This window comes from Melanaphis sacchari, unplaced genomic scaffold, assembly GCF_002803265.2.
Source record: "Melanaphis sacchari strain LSU unplaced genomic scaffold, SCAv2.0 Contig40_pilon_pilon, whole genome shotgun sequence".
Lineage (NCBI taxonomy): Eukaryota > Metazoa > Arthropoda > Insecta > Hemiptera > Aphididae > Melanaphis > Melanaphis sacchari.
Window position 1 is genome coordinate 586,265 of NW_020271264.1, and position 14,225 is coordinate 600,489.

The 14,225-nt window shown below is 32.9% G+C and overlaps 1 protein-coding gene across 5 annotated transcripts in view; it reads right to left on the minus strand.

The window, feature by feature from the left end:
• Positions 1–1,105: 1,105 nt before the first annotated feature.
• Positions 1,106–14,225, minus strand: part of LOC112597380 (protein pangolin, isoforms A/H/I/S) — a 58,166-nt gene continuing 45,046 nt past the window's right edge. The window contains exons 5-11 of one of the 5 annotated variants that reach the window (XR_003114832.1): positions 13,713–13,853; positions 8,306–8,388; positions 8,089–8,219; positions 6,072–6,225; positions 5,529–5,601; positions 4,345–4,518; positions 2,519–2,607 (exon numbers count right to left, since the gene is read on the minus strand). Coding sequence is in view for 3 of the 5 variants with exons in the window: in XM_025343410.1 (XP_025199195.1) it covers positions 2,064–2,607; positions 5,529–5,601; positions 7,721–7,895; positions 8,089–8,219; positions 8,306–8,388; positions 13,713–13,853 (1,147 nt within the window). In the remaining 2 variants the exon portion in view is untranslated. Of the gene's footprint in view, positions 2,608–4,344; positions 4,519–5,528; positions 5,602–6,071; positions 6,226–7,720; positions 7,896–8,088; positions 8,220–8,305; positions 8,389–13,712; positions 13,854–14,225 lie in introns of all 5 variants that reach the window. The other 4 variants (XR_003114831.1, XM_025343412.1, XM_025343410.1 and 1 more) reach the window with 4 other exon arrangements.

Here is a 14,225-nt window from a genome sequence, read left to right on the forward strand (position 1 = left end):
TTTTATGTACCTAGGTAGTTATTAAATATTACAAAATAATATTAGCAACAGTAACAGTCCCAATTTGTTTTTTTAAATTCACAGTAAATTAAAATAAAAAAAACTTAACGATATCTCTATATGGTAGACAATTTTGGAATGTGCATAATATTTTTGTATTATTAAAACATTTACAAATCATATACTTTATGGCGAAAAAATAAAATTATGAAAATTTGGCACATAAATTTAAAAAAAAACACATGTATTAAAAACATATACATATTAAAGTTTAAATCTGAAATCAAATTATCTTAACTGTCTTCAGTCTCATTTGAAATTTGAAACAATAATATTTATAAGTGGGTTCTGTACGTTAATAAATCTGGCAAAAATGACTAGCGTTTTGCCAAAAAAAAAAAAAAATAATAATAAAAAAATAATAAAATATAATAATAATAATAATAATATATACATACGTATATATATATTATATGCACACGCAAATACATATATATATATAGATACACATTTTTAAATTACATATAAATAACTTAAAAAAAAAAAATCTATAAGTACAATTTTTCCAATTAATCTGAATTATATCTCTACTCGCTAAAATATCAAGAGTATTTTTTCTGAAGGTACGACGAAATCGATGATTTTTTCGTAACTTGGTTTTAATTTTAATTTTTACAAATTATTAGTTTTCATAACTGGCACATTCAATATGGGAGGTAGAAACACAATAATATAGGGCTGTGTAGTGTATTGGATTATATGATTACAATACATACTAAATATTACATATTTGATTAGTGGCCTACGGCCAAATATTCTGCACGAACGTCAACACAATGCGTGTAAGATTATAGGAACATATTAAAAAAATAACAAGTGATTTCGACGGCAGGGGTAAATAATACTTGCACATCGATTGGAGATAATAATTTTTGGAAATATGGACCTGCACGGAAAGACGACAAAACGCATCGCACGTCATCGAGTCCAATCATACTAATACAGCCCTATACATACGAGTACATAAATACTACGAACGAACCGTCGATTAAAGTATCATTACGCTTATTGTGTTATACATACTTAGCGTCATATTATTATTATGATATATATATATATATATATATATATAAATCGTTAAAAATCATGTGAAACACAACAATAATATTGTTATTGGAAATGACGTTCTGAAGCTTCGACCGTCGCACAAATGAACAATGATAATAAGTAATAACAACGACGAAGTAACGTGTATTCGTTTCTAATTATCGCGTGGGCGGGGTGAGGGGGCGTTTTGCTTTTTTTTTATTTCGACTTTTAGCGGCGAACAAACATCGTTTAATACATCATGAACAATATCATACACACACGACATAATATGATTAAGAACTAATTAAAATAATAATAATAATAATAATAAAAAAAAAAAAACAATTGCGTTTAGTCTTTGAGGTACCTACACAAAGGGATTCTATAAAAAGATTCTCGAAATGGCAATACAATAATATCAATATAATAATAAAAATAATAGTATAATAATAATGATGACGATGATTTTAACATTTATCTCTCGTTTCAAACGAATTCAATAATACACGGTCCAAGTGTAAGTATATAATATAGGCGTAAGTCGTCGTCGTCGCTGTCCAACCGCGGACCGCGGCGAACGTCCGTCTCGTGCGGTATTTATATTTTCCCCGTTTTGGTCACCCCTGACGATCCTCCCCAAAACGCGCGGTATCGTTATCGGCAGGTACGCTACATCGCGCCAAATCTGACATCAAATCACAAACGTCGTGTACAACCGTAATACATCATAATATCAAATAATATGTCGTTCGTATCGTGCGCGCGCGCATATTATCGTCGTCGCGCGGAGAATAACAAGAAAAACTATACGATAAATTGAGCGGGTGGGTCGATAATATTAATAATAATAATAATAATTATAATTATAATAATAAAAAACATCATATTTAATATAGTATCGTAGCATACACCACGTAACAACAACATTATTATCACTACATCGTTATCAAGCAAACTGCCGCCCGGGCGCTTCGCTACGTCACGCTGATGGCGGGCAGCGTCCGGTTGCTGTTATTGTTGGGGCGTTGTTGTTGTTCGGGCTGGTTGTTCGGGTTGTTGGGCACGGTTTTCAGATCGTTCTGCTGCTGATGCTGATGGTGCTGCTGCTGCTGCTGCTGGTGCTGGTGTTGCTCCCTGGGGTTGTTATGGCACTTGTTGTTGACGACGCCGCCCGTCAGCTGGTTGACGCTGAGCGGGTTGTTGATGTCGTGCGGGTTGGTGCCGACCGGCTGGTGGTGCCTGGTGGGCACCACCACGGCCAGCGGCATGCGCGCCGCCATCGGCGGGCACTCGTACTCGGACACGTGCGGCGTGAGCGGCGTGGCCGGGGACAGGCTGGCCTGCGTTAGCATGCCCGGGCTGGTCAGGCTGGACAGGGCGCTCAGGCCGCCAGGGCTGGACGCCGAGTCGGCCTCCTCGTTGTCCGAGTGGCCCAAGCTGCCCGTCGACTGGTTGTCGTCCGACTGGTTGCCCGAGTCGCCGCCGCTCTCGATGTACCGTATGCAACGTTTTTTGCGCCTAGAAAACCGCGTACGAGCAACCGTTAGTACATGAATAATCACACCGTGACCGACGGACATCGTCGTCGTCACGATAAGACGTCAAGAGAATAACATTAAAACACGTCATAATGTTATAAATTATACAGATACGCGTAAGCATAATATATATATATATATATATATAGGTATACATTGATTTGAGGCAGAGGACTTGAGATATAATTTGCACGTTCGTAAAACACAAATTTGTTTCACACGTTTACCGCGGACGTATTACCGATTAAGTTGTTTACAAGATAAAGTTAGTAGTTATTATCTCGTGTCACATAGGCACCTATTCATAATAGGAGTATTTTTTGGGGATTTTTAAGGCATATTATTTCGTGGTGGGCGAAGGGGGGAGTTGGTATTTTTGCGCGTATTGTTAAAAAAAAATTTATCGAGACGGCAATCAGTTTTTTACCGCCGTTTGGTTATTTGAAAGACTCCGCTCGCACAACGGCAGTAGCGCCGATAGTTGATTGTGTATTTTTGTTCACGTACACTCGTACGCCAGGCGTTATGTCCGCGTGCCTTATTTAACTATTGGTTATTGTCTCACAACTGATGTTATTCAATTGATTTTTATTCGCAATATTCATAATATTTATGCCGCGCTAGGAAAACAATTATTTAGTGTTCTACATGTGTCCTCTGCCTTAAATGTCGTGTAGAGAGTGTAACCGCGGAGCATTTGACGATTCAATGATGAGCAATATTGTAATCATTGTTGAACCGTCCGGATACACGCCCTGTTCTATACATAATATTTTATACACGCGCATCGTATAATATTATAATACTATAGATAGGAAAAAATAAAATAAAAATATAAAAATCGTAAAAATATTAGCGGTAAAAATATAACGCACGCACAACCCTCAGAAAATGTGGGTATTATTTAATAATAATAATAATAATAATAAAATTATATGCAAATTTAAAAAATAAAAATAAAATAAGAAATAAACTCATATTCAAATTCCCCTCACTTTTATAAAATAAAAAATTTATGTAAAGACTTTAATAAAACCAATAATGATTGTCTATGTTTAGTAAAAGAGCATTATACATTCGTGAACCTTCTACAGTTCTACTTTTCTTGAGCCGCGAAAATTAATAACGACAGCAAACAATAGTTATGAAAAAATTGTTGATGTTAAAAAATAATTCTGATATTCTGGTTATTATTATTTTATAGACATAGATTAACAAAAAAATCTTGTTAAAAAATAGTAGCGATAATATTTTGTTAATACTGATGCTCAATAGTCTACATACTCGTACGAGTAGAATGAAAAATCGAGTGGAACGTAAGAAATATTTTCTTTTCTTATGAGAGGAGTTTGAAATATTTTTAAAATTGCTAGCTAAAAACAACAAGGGATCACACACAATTAATTGTCTACGCTAATCTATATTGTCGTAAACCAATAATAAATACAAACAAATCCTACAATAATTAAGTAGCTTACTATAATTAGTATAGGTGATAAAATGTTTATAAAAAAAAAAAAAAATCGTTAATGCAATAGAAATAATAATAATAAAAGTGACAAAATCAAAAACAACAACAACAACAACAACAACAAACTAAAAGTTAAAAATGAGTAAAAATTGATGGACGAAGCGCATACAACAAAATAATACATCGTCAATACTAATAAAAAAATATATAAACACACGCATTAACATATAGGGAAAATGAACTCACGAAATTGATGATTATTTGGGTTATTTATAATTTGGAATTGTTTTTTTTTGTTTTTTTTTTGTTTTTTGTATTTTTTTTTACAGATTAACATATGTGGGCCCCTGTGGGGAAGCAGCGTTGGAAGGGCCGTGAACGTGTTGTGCTAAGATGCTTCCTCCGCCTGCTCCGTCAGGGCTACAAACCATATCAGTCGTCATACACACAATACATATAAGTATAGTACAAAATTCCACAATATTATAAGTATCCTTATTTTTTACATACCTACGTATTATAATAAAATGTCACTACACAATGACTTCCAGAATTTTAAACGAAAAAAAATGGACTTTTATGATACAAAGTCCTTTTAATACTGTTTATTCTGGATGTCTCACTAATTTATTTTTTTTAGTAAACAAATCAAAGTATACATATATATTTTACTAAATATATTCAGAAAATGTGTCTACATGCTCTAAAATTACTCAAAAAAGTGGGCAATCTGTATAATTTTTTAAACATAAAGTATTTCCGTGCTTCAGACTGATATGGTTAAAAAGCTTTGTATTAAGGATTAAGCTAATAGGCTTAAAGCTTTATCATTAAGATTACTTTTCTCTGGCAAGACACATTTTCTGAATAGGTTTGCGGCAATTAATACAAATGATCAACGTAAGTCGTTTGTTTTAAATAACAGTACTGATATGAAATTAAAATCATACAGAATGATTTGAAAAATATATGAACGAATATTACAAAATTTGTAAACGATTTATCTATGAAAAAAAAGATAATAGATATTATGTAATATACTAATATTACATAATAAGAAATATGTGAAAAACAAGACATTGTAATTGAATAGTTAAAACTTAAACTAATAAGAATTTTTTTTTTGAAATTGATAAATCGAATACCTACAATAGTTATTTTAACAATGTTGTTGTGGACTATATTATAAAAAAAATGTTTTCCTAAAAGAAGTTGGCTCTATTTACAGTTATTTGCAAATTTTAGAAAGTTGTAATAATTCTATGTTTCGTAGGTGTAATTGGTGTAAACATGAAAAATACTAAAATTGATTTAAAAACGAGGATATCACGGGAGCCAGGACAAGTATTTTTATTAGACATATACTCATGAAATTATTCTACATTAATTATTTGATTATGGAAAAATATTATCGCTGTTAATATAATTACCTGCAAGGTTTACACCACTGGCTCTGCTGGTCGAGTCCGTATCTTGCACGGCATTTTTTCATGCTGTTATTACCTATTTGATAAAAATAAAAATAATTAAAAATAGGATCTTTTTAGTTTTATAGAAGATCAATTTAATTATTATTTATTTATTTTGTTTTTAAAGCATAGGCGTTCATAAGCAAAATACGAAAAAAAATACAACAACCATTATTTTTAAAATAGCCTTATTTTGGGTACCATGCATATATAATTGCGCCAGACAAACACCTCGTTAAACTCCAAAATTAAACAACAACAAATAAACAAATTATGTGTTCGCTTTCTTTTCTGATCTCGGTAAAATATAAATATATAGGGGGAACGTGCATCAAAAAAGCGTCTAATGTTCAGGAAACGAACGCATTAGCGTAAAATTATTAAAAATAAAAAAAATATGAAGATAGAAAATAAATAAAATATGACAATTTTATTTATTCCACATTATTATTATTTTTTTGTTTTATTTGTTTTTTTTTTTTTTTTTTTTTTTTTGGGTTCTACCTCCATCATGGGTTTCTTGTTTGCGCTTCCTCTTCTTGGCTCGTGTCGCATTAGTGCGCGACGACCAGTCCGGATAGAGCTGCATGTGTATCTGTCTCTCACGACGCGCCAGCTCATAGTACTTGGCCTGTTCTTCGCGACCTAACGCGTGCCACTATATTGCCACACACAGATACACAAATGTAAGGTGACAAATCGTAATGAGTTAAAAAAAAAAATAATAAAAAAAATAAAAAAAGATTAACACTAGGTATACATTTGTTTCGTACAAATTATTACCACCAAGAATTAAAACGGAAGAAAGAGTATCACCTAGTTGGTTACAAAAGAACAAAAAATAAATGATTTTATTTTATGATTCTATGTATTTATTGTTATTATTTATCGTTTCTCCTTAAAAAAGTATTGTAAAAAAATAAATAAAAATAAAAACATTCTGTTCAATTATTTGGAGCTAAACGTGTGTTTGTACGGCAAAGTTCTTGTGAAAAAAATCTCTTGGATAAAACAAACGTTAAAAGCAAGCTACCAAAAAAGTTGTTTTTCGAAAAAAACATCCCAAACTATATATAGTATATAAAATTATATTATATCTTGTTTGGTGCACGATCACCGGCAAGCACGCATTTCGTTTTGACCATTATGCTCGAGCTACGACCAGGCTATAAGATTGTTAATATATAAGTATATATAGTTAGTATATTATGACGATTTTTAATGTTTATATACACATGATATATGTATATAAACGTGTATAGTATATAATATATGTGTATATATATTTATAAAAATATGAATAAAAACATGTCGTTCGGGTTAGATGCACATACAGACACAATTTATGTCGACCACAATAAATCATCCATCTAACATGCGGCTAAAATATACTTAACGTAAATTAAGTTATTGTAAAATCAACAGATGTGTAAGATAAGTTGGTTTGTATATAGTTCTGAGTGGCTGAATGGAGTGCGAGTATATAGAATTTTACTGCAGATACGTTTTAACAAATTTTTAGACAAATGGTTCGTTGATATACGAATGTATAATGGTGTAAATGTTATGTATGATTATATTATTACATATAAATGGATTTTGGCGTGAATGTTAGTATTTTGATTTGGCGTCCTGCGCACGCCGAACGATATGATACTGTATATATATATTATACATATTATTTTGTATAGACCCGGAAAATGTCTTGTTATTTTTCTTTCACAAGTACACCGCGGATAATATATAGTTACTACATATTTTAAATAATCTAAATAAGAGTTGTCATTAGAATACATAAGTTCGTTGTTGTGGGAATACTGGTACAGGCTTGGAAATAACGTAATTTATAGGTTTAACAACAGCGTAATAAAAACCATTATATCCATAAAAGGCAGTCAGTCAGTCAACCAGCCAGAAAGTACTTTTGAATTGATTAAATAAGCGCACCACAGGAGTTAACCAAGGGTATATGTAAAAACAAAAGTTATCCTTTATATTTTATTGGGAATATAAAAATAAATATGACAAAAAACTGAGGTATAAAAAAATCTTTAGCCTGGATCGGTACTGCATGCTGCTATTTGCACGTGGACACGAAAAACAAAAAATAAATAAATAAAAAAATAAAATGCCGATTAATAACGAGGGACTACCTCCTGAGCCAGCATCTATGACCGGTACGCGCTCTTTCTTCCGTTTCTTCTTCTTGGCGCCGTATCCATAGTTATCCCGAGCGCTCCAACCAGGATACAGTTCCATATGGAGTTGTCGTTCCTGGCGCGCTTTCTCGTAGTACTTGGCCTGCTCGTCTCGCGACAGAGAGTGCCACTATATTACACAAAACCACTTTTTCAGTTCGGTTTTTTTCCCACTTATTATTGTAATTATTATCTTTTTAATTATTATTATTGTCCTTTTTTTTTTAAAAAAAACAAATTCTCTATATCTTCATTATTATTTCAAAACAAATATATAAGTATACACCAATATATACTATAAAAAATGTTTTATGGACACTTACCCGTCGCCCTAATATCTGGTTGATCGCTGCACTCTCTTTGAGCGTACACTCCGCCACCACCTTTGCCCTCATTTCTTTCATGTACAACATGAACGCATTCAGAGGTTTCTTTATGTGAGGCTTCTTCTTATCTACGGTTCATAAAACCAGATAAAAATATTTAAGTCAGGTACATCGGTCACGAAACCACGTGCAGTGCTATAAAATAAGACATTACCTTGGTTATTACTGTTTTGGACAGTATCGTGGTGCTTGGAACCGTCTGAGCACGAAGAATTTTTACTATGATCGTTTTGCGGCCTGAAAAAAATAACGTTCGTTGGTAAAGCAAAACATCATATTACCGTGTACAAGGTAGGTATATAATAGTGTATGTGAGTAAAATTAAGTAAAAACAACATTAGTTGTTAAGTTACGTATATATAGTACTGAGTACTGCATACTAATTCGATTTTAATGAGATAATCGAAAAAACGACAATTATCCGAGTGTGAAGTATAAATACGGTAGTTACGTATTTACCGTATCGACTAAACAGATTAAGAAATCTATCGCATGCTAGCCCCCGAAAGCCTCAAAACTCGTCTACACAGTTTATTTTATACGCAAAATTGGCGCGAAAACGGTTATTAGGGATTATGTTTTTTAAAATTTTTTTTTTTAAATGGCGACCAAAAGACCAACCGAGCTGCGGAACTGCTGCACGAATTGGTGGGCGAAACCGATCTCTTTCTATCGTCCTTGTTCGTGGCGGACGACGATGCGACAGTTGCCGTCGAGGTGACGGTCGCGGTGCAGGAAGACGACGTCGACGAGGACGAGCAAGAGGAAGAGCAAGCTTTGGACGTGGTGGCAGTGACGATACTGGCGGCGGAAGCGGTGGCGGTGGAGGTAGTGGCGGAGGCCGCGACAACAGCGGCTGCGGCTGCGGCGGCAGCCGCGTACTGTTGTGCGGCCGAGTTATGCTGCTGCATCACCTGCCAGAACCTGTTAGCCGGTGTCCAGAACGACGAGGCGGCGCCGGTGGTACCGTACTGTGCGGCCGCGGCTGCCCGCTGGAACAGTTGATCGTTGAGCATACTGTTCATGTACAAGCTGGACAGCAGGCCGGACGGGAACACGGGTGCCGTGGCGGCCGCCATGACGGGTGGCGACACCACCGTGGACGGGGCGACCACCGCCACCGGTCGGTTTTTGCGTTTCACGAGGTTCAGCGGTTCCATGTGTGTGACGAGATCGCGCGTCGTCCGTTAATACAAACGGCACACACGTCAACGATGTTATTGTAATAATAATAACAACAATAATAATAACGTTATAGTTGTAGTGTAATTACGACCGTGTTCCTAGCGGACAGATAAACGGTAGAGACGACGACACGGCACAACGGCGCGAACGACGCGTGCCGGCCACCGTTCGTGGACGGCGTACGGGCGGCGACATGGCACAGGCAGCACCACAGCGATACTCTCGTCGTCGTCGGACGAACGGGCGAAAACGCGTCGCGCCTGTGGCCGATTCGCTTTTGAACACTTAACACACTCACTCGCGCTCGTACGCGACGTAGCGACGCGGTCGTAAGACACAATGATCGAGAGGAACCGAGACGACAAATAATATCCGCCGGAACGAGAGAAAAACACGAACAACGATATTATTATATAATATTATATTCTCGCGCAGTCCCACCGCCGTCGCCGCCGCCGTCGCGACATTTGTCTTTCTCCCTTGTTCCCCTTCCCCTACACCGGCGGCGCCACACCCTCACTAAGCACACAGCTATACCCCGGCCCGACCAATAACCCCGGCGGGGTCACTGAGCTCTGCCCATAAACGTCAATAATGATGGAATGCCGACGGCGTTACGTCATTCATACCACCCTTTGGTGTACGAAAAAAATAAAAGTCCCGACGTCGACAACAACAACAAGATTGTCACCGCGCAAGTGTACCACACTTGCACGCGCACGCGCGCGTGCGAACCGCGGTTTTTTTGACTCGGCGCGAGATGTGTACAAAACGAACTCTTTCCGTCGATAGTATATTTGAGAAATTAGCGTTGCCGAGCTTTCCACGCCGTTATGATTAGATCGTTTCGTGACGACTCGAACGTAAAGATTTCGCGTTGTTTTCCACCCCCACCCCAAATACCGGACGGGTTAAATTGCATTGGCTTCGGTGTATCCGTTTGGGTACACGACAGAAATAATGTCGACACAGAGGGCGGCGTTTCACTATAAGTGTTATTCGACATTATTCTCCGAGATGGCGACTTTTTAGGGGATGAAATCGTTACCGACAGATGGCACATACGATTTTAAAAGTTATTTCTATCAGTGGAAGCATTATAGTTACCAGATAGAGTTGTAGTATATATTTTCATAATAATAACGTATTCGAGCGACTAGAAACATCGTTAATAAAATATACTAACGTAGTGTATTATAACATGTTTTATAGTGTTTAATATTAAAATTAGGATAGAAAATTTTGCATAACCGTATTACGCGAACGAGAATTCAAGAAAAGAAAGTCAATATTGAGGATTACGCTACATATGCACGTGTTATTTCAATCTTAAAACGTAAAATATCAAATTATGAGTTAAGCCAAACCATTTTGTGTTCTTAGATTTTAACTATAGTAAAGTTTCGTTTTGTTGGAATATTTCCAATTTTTAACCAAGTGTCTCGGCGAGAAAATGTTTCGGGACAGTGATTTCAGATTTGTCCAGATATTAAAGTTTTACTCCATAAAATACCAATTTTTAATTAGGAGAAAACATTATCGTTCTACACATTATAGTGATAACAAAATTCATGATTGTTCGCACGATAATCATAGGTAATTTATTTTTAGACTTTATATGCTCATATCAAAATTTATTAACCTAGTAATAATTAATCTTAATGGTTTTTATTAAAATCACTACGGTCATCTAAATTTAGGTTTTCGTTTGTGTAAAATATTTATTTTGTTTTGATTAAATAATTTAGTGTGTGTTATTTATCTCATAACATATTTTACTTCATAATGCCAATGCCATCAACTTGGTGCGGTAAACGATTACGTAGATTTATAGAAAAATTGCCAAGAGAATTCATATTTTTTAGACAAGTTCATAGATTAGCTAAATATTTGATAAAATTCACAAGATAAACCATGGAGTCCGAAAGTTTCAAAGACTGATCAATGAATCATTTTGATTTTTTTTTTTTTACTGAACTTAGCCATAAAATTTGATTGAAAACGCATGTAAACCATTATTTAAAAAATATTTTGTAAATAATATGAATAATAGGTTTTTAATTTTTATATAATATGTCTCGGAATCGAGAAAATATAATCTAGTAACTCTATATTATAGAGTGAAATGATTTATTATCAAACTTAAAGATAAAATATTTATGTGTTAATGCGTCGACTTTGAATTCAATATTTTAATTTCCAAGCATTGTGAAATATCACAAATCAATAACACTCATGCCTCGCTAAAAATTAAAATATCGAAAAAATAACATATACTTATAACCGAAAATGTTCTTACCTCTAAGTTTTATAATAGGACAATTTACTCTAACATTTTAATTATTGACAGAAAATTGGTTCAATCAGCTAAACTTAAATTTAATACGCTTTACGTTTGTAAGACGGATTCAACAGTACAACACACACGCATCCTTGTAATAAATAAAAAGTTATAAGATATTATAATCTTATTTTAAATGCAATAATTTCAATTTTAATTACAAATCATGAAAAGATTATTTAGTGATTGTAATACCGACATATTTATAATGTACTATATAATTTTTTTTTTTTAACTTATATGTAAATATCAAAAGTTGTGTTTTCATTTTACATTTATTATACCTGATGGGTTTTAAAATAAACTTATTTAATCTATATTAAAAACGCTCATAAAATAATATGCATAATATTATGTATTGCCATATTTCCACGGGTATTCTAGTATTTATAAATGTTCATGTAATGTAATCAACAAATAATATATTTTTTAAAGCTGATACAGAAAAATTAAAATTAATATTTTATCATTGACATTTAACTACCTATCGATTATTATTATTTGTAGAAAATTAACTATTTTATAAATTATGTATTATATTATTTTAGTACTTTAATATCAAAGAAACTTATTCGGTCAAACACAAATTAATTTAATGTCTCATACGAATACAGTACCTATTTTTATCAAGGTCGATAAAATTAATGATATTATTAGGTAGTATAATTTTAAATAAATAATAATATTAGATAATTGATAATTTAAAACTCGTAAGTGTCAACAAATGCCAATGGGTAATTGAAAAACTCGATATATTACGTTTAATAAACACCATACAGTATATAGTTGTTATGGAAATTAAGAAATAGGTAATACTTATCTTTCAAATCAATCAATACTTTTAGATAAAAACAAAAATATATTATTTATTGCAATTAAAGAATTATATTATATTAACAAATCATAAACTATTATTATTTTTAATTGTACGTAAATATTTAATGATAAATTCAAATTGAAATGTAACAAACAATTTTGTTTGTAAATTATTAAGTTTTATTATATTATACATTTTATAAATCATTAAATGTATAATATACTGTTATATCATTTATGTAGGTATAGGTATATATGCATACTAAGTAATGTTTATTGACTTTTTGTATGTTAGTAGAATATTCAAATTCTATAGACCTCAAATATAAGTGATTATAAAAGGATAAATATTTTTATTTTTTTTATACTTTTTTATTACATCAGTATAGGCGTGTACAAATTTTAATTATGAATTATTATGTAATAAAATAAATTACAAAATTCAATGAGAACGTATGTGGTTTGTCACAGAAAAAACGAATTCATTATTTTTGTAAGACAATGTTATAATAAATTTAAAGGTTTATTACACGTATAAATAAATTAAACAAATGTAATAACATTAAAATAATTATACTATAAAAATTAAATACTTTTAAGGAGCAAGATTTATTTAACATTCTCAGTAATTAGTCAAACACAATTTATAATTTACAATTTCTATATAAACGATATAAGCCATTATAAACTAAATTCAATGATTTGCATTCTTAATAAAGATGTAAAAATATAACTTTTAATTATATAACTGAAAGCACATCTTCCGCAAATGTTTTAGGTACTTCAAAAAGTAAACAGAATATGTACATCAAAATTAACGAAGTACCTACAATTTAAGTGCTCAAGTTGAATCATTTGGACATTTTCAAAAGGGTAAAGTATAAAAATAAATAAAAGAGTACATACAAGTAGAGACGGGGAATCCCTGGCTGAAACAAGGGGCGCGTTCGATAAATTCGTAACCATGGATACCATCACTCGGAAAACTACCAATGAGAGCGTTTTAAAAAAAGCTCCCTATCGTTTGTAATCCACATGCAAATTCCCCCCCTATCCATCCCTCTTTTATTCATACTATACCATAGTATGACTGCAATTAAAGAGCTTATTCAACCAGCAAAAAACCCCTTCCCCGAGGCAGCTTAAAAGCAAATTCCTCTTTATTTTCATTTGTAAAACTAAAATAAAGAGTAATCAACATAAAATTCTGAAAAAATACCTGTGATTAGAATCCGTATGCAGATCTTGTCTCACTCCTGGAGTTACAATCGCAGGATGAGAATGATGGGTATGATGGGATAAATGATGATGAGGTGAAGGACCACTCATCAGTCCCGTTGGTGAAAACCTATACAGCTCACTGAAATAAAAATACGTAATATTTTGTTATAAATATAATGTTTAAACATAAATTACAAAGATGTATTTAAGACAGTTTCGTTTAAGTAAAGCGTATTTTACCCGTACAATTAGTAAATTAATTAAACTCAAAGTATGAAATTTATACCAATATCATAATATTTATGGTATAAAAAATAATACCCGAAATATTATTAATTTATATAACGTTTATTAACAGTATATAATACATTAAAAAAAAAGCTGTTAAGTGTTATTAATAAACGTAAATTAAACATCCGATTTTAATAAATTAAATACTTACATACATTTTACAAGCAATATTAGATAATTATCACTATGTTTAGTAATTTTTGATTATTATATCGTTTTT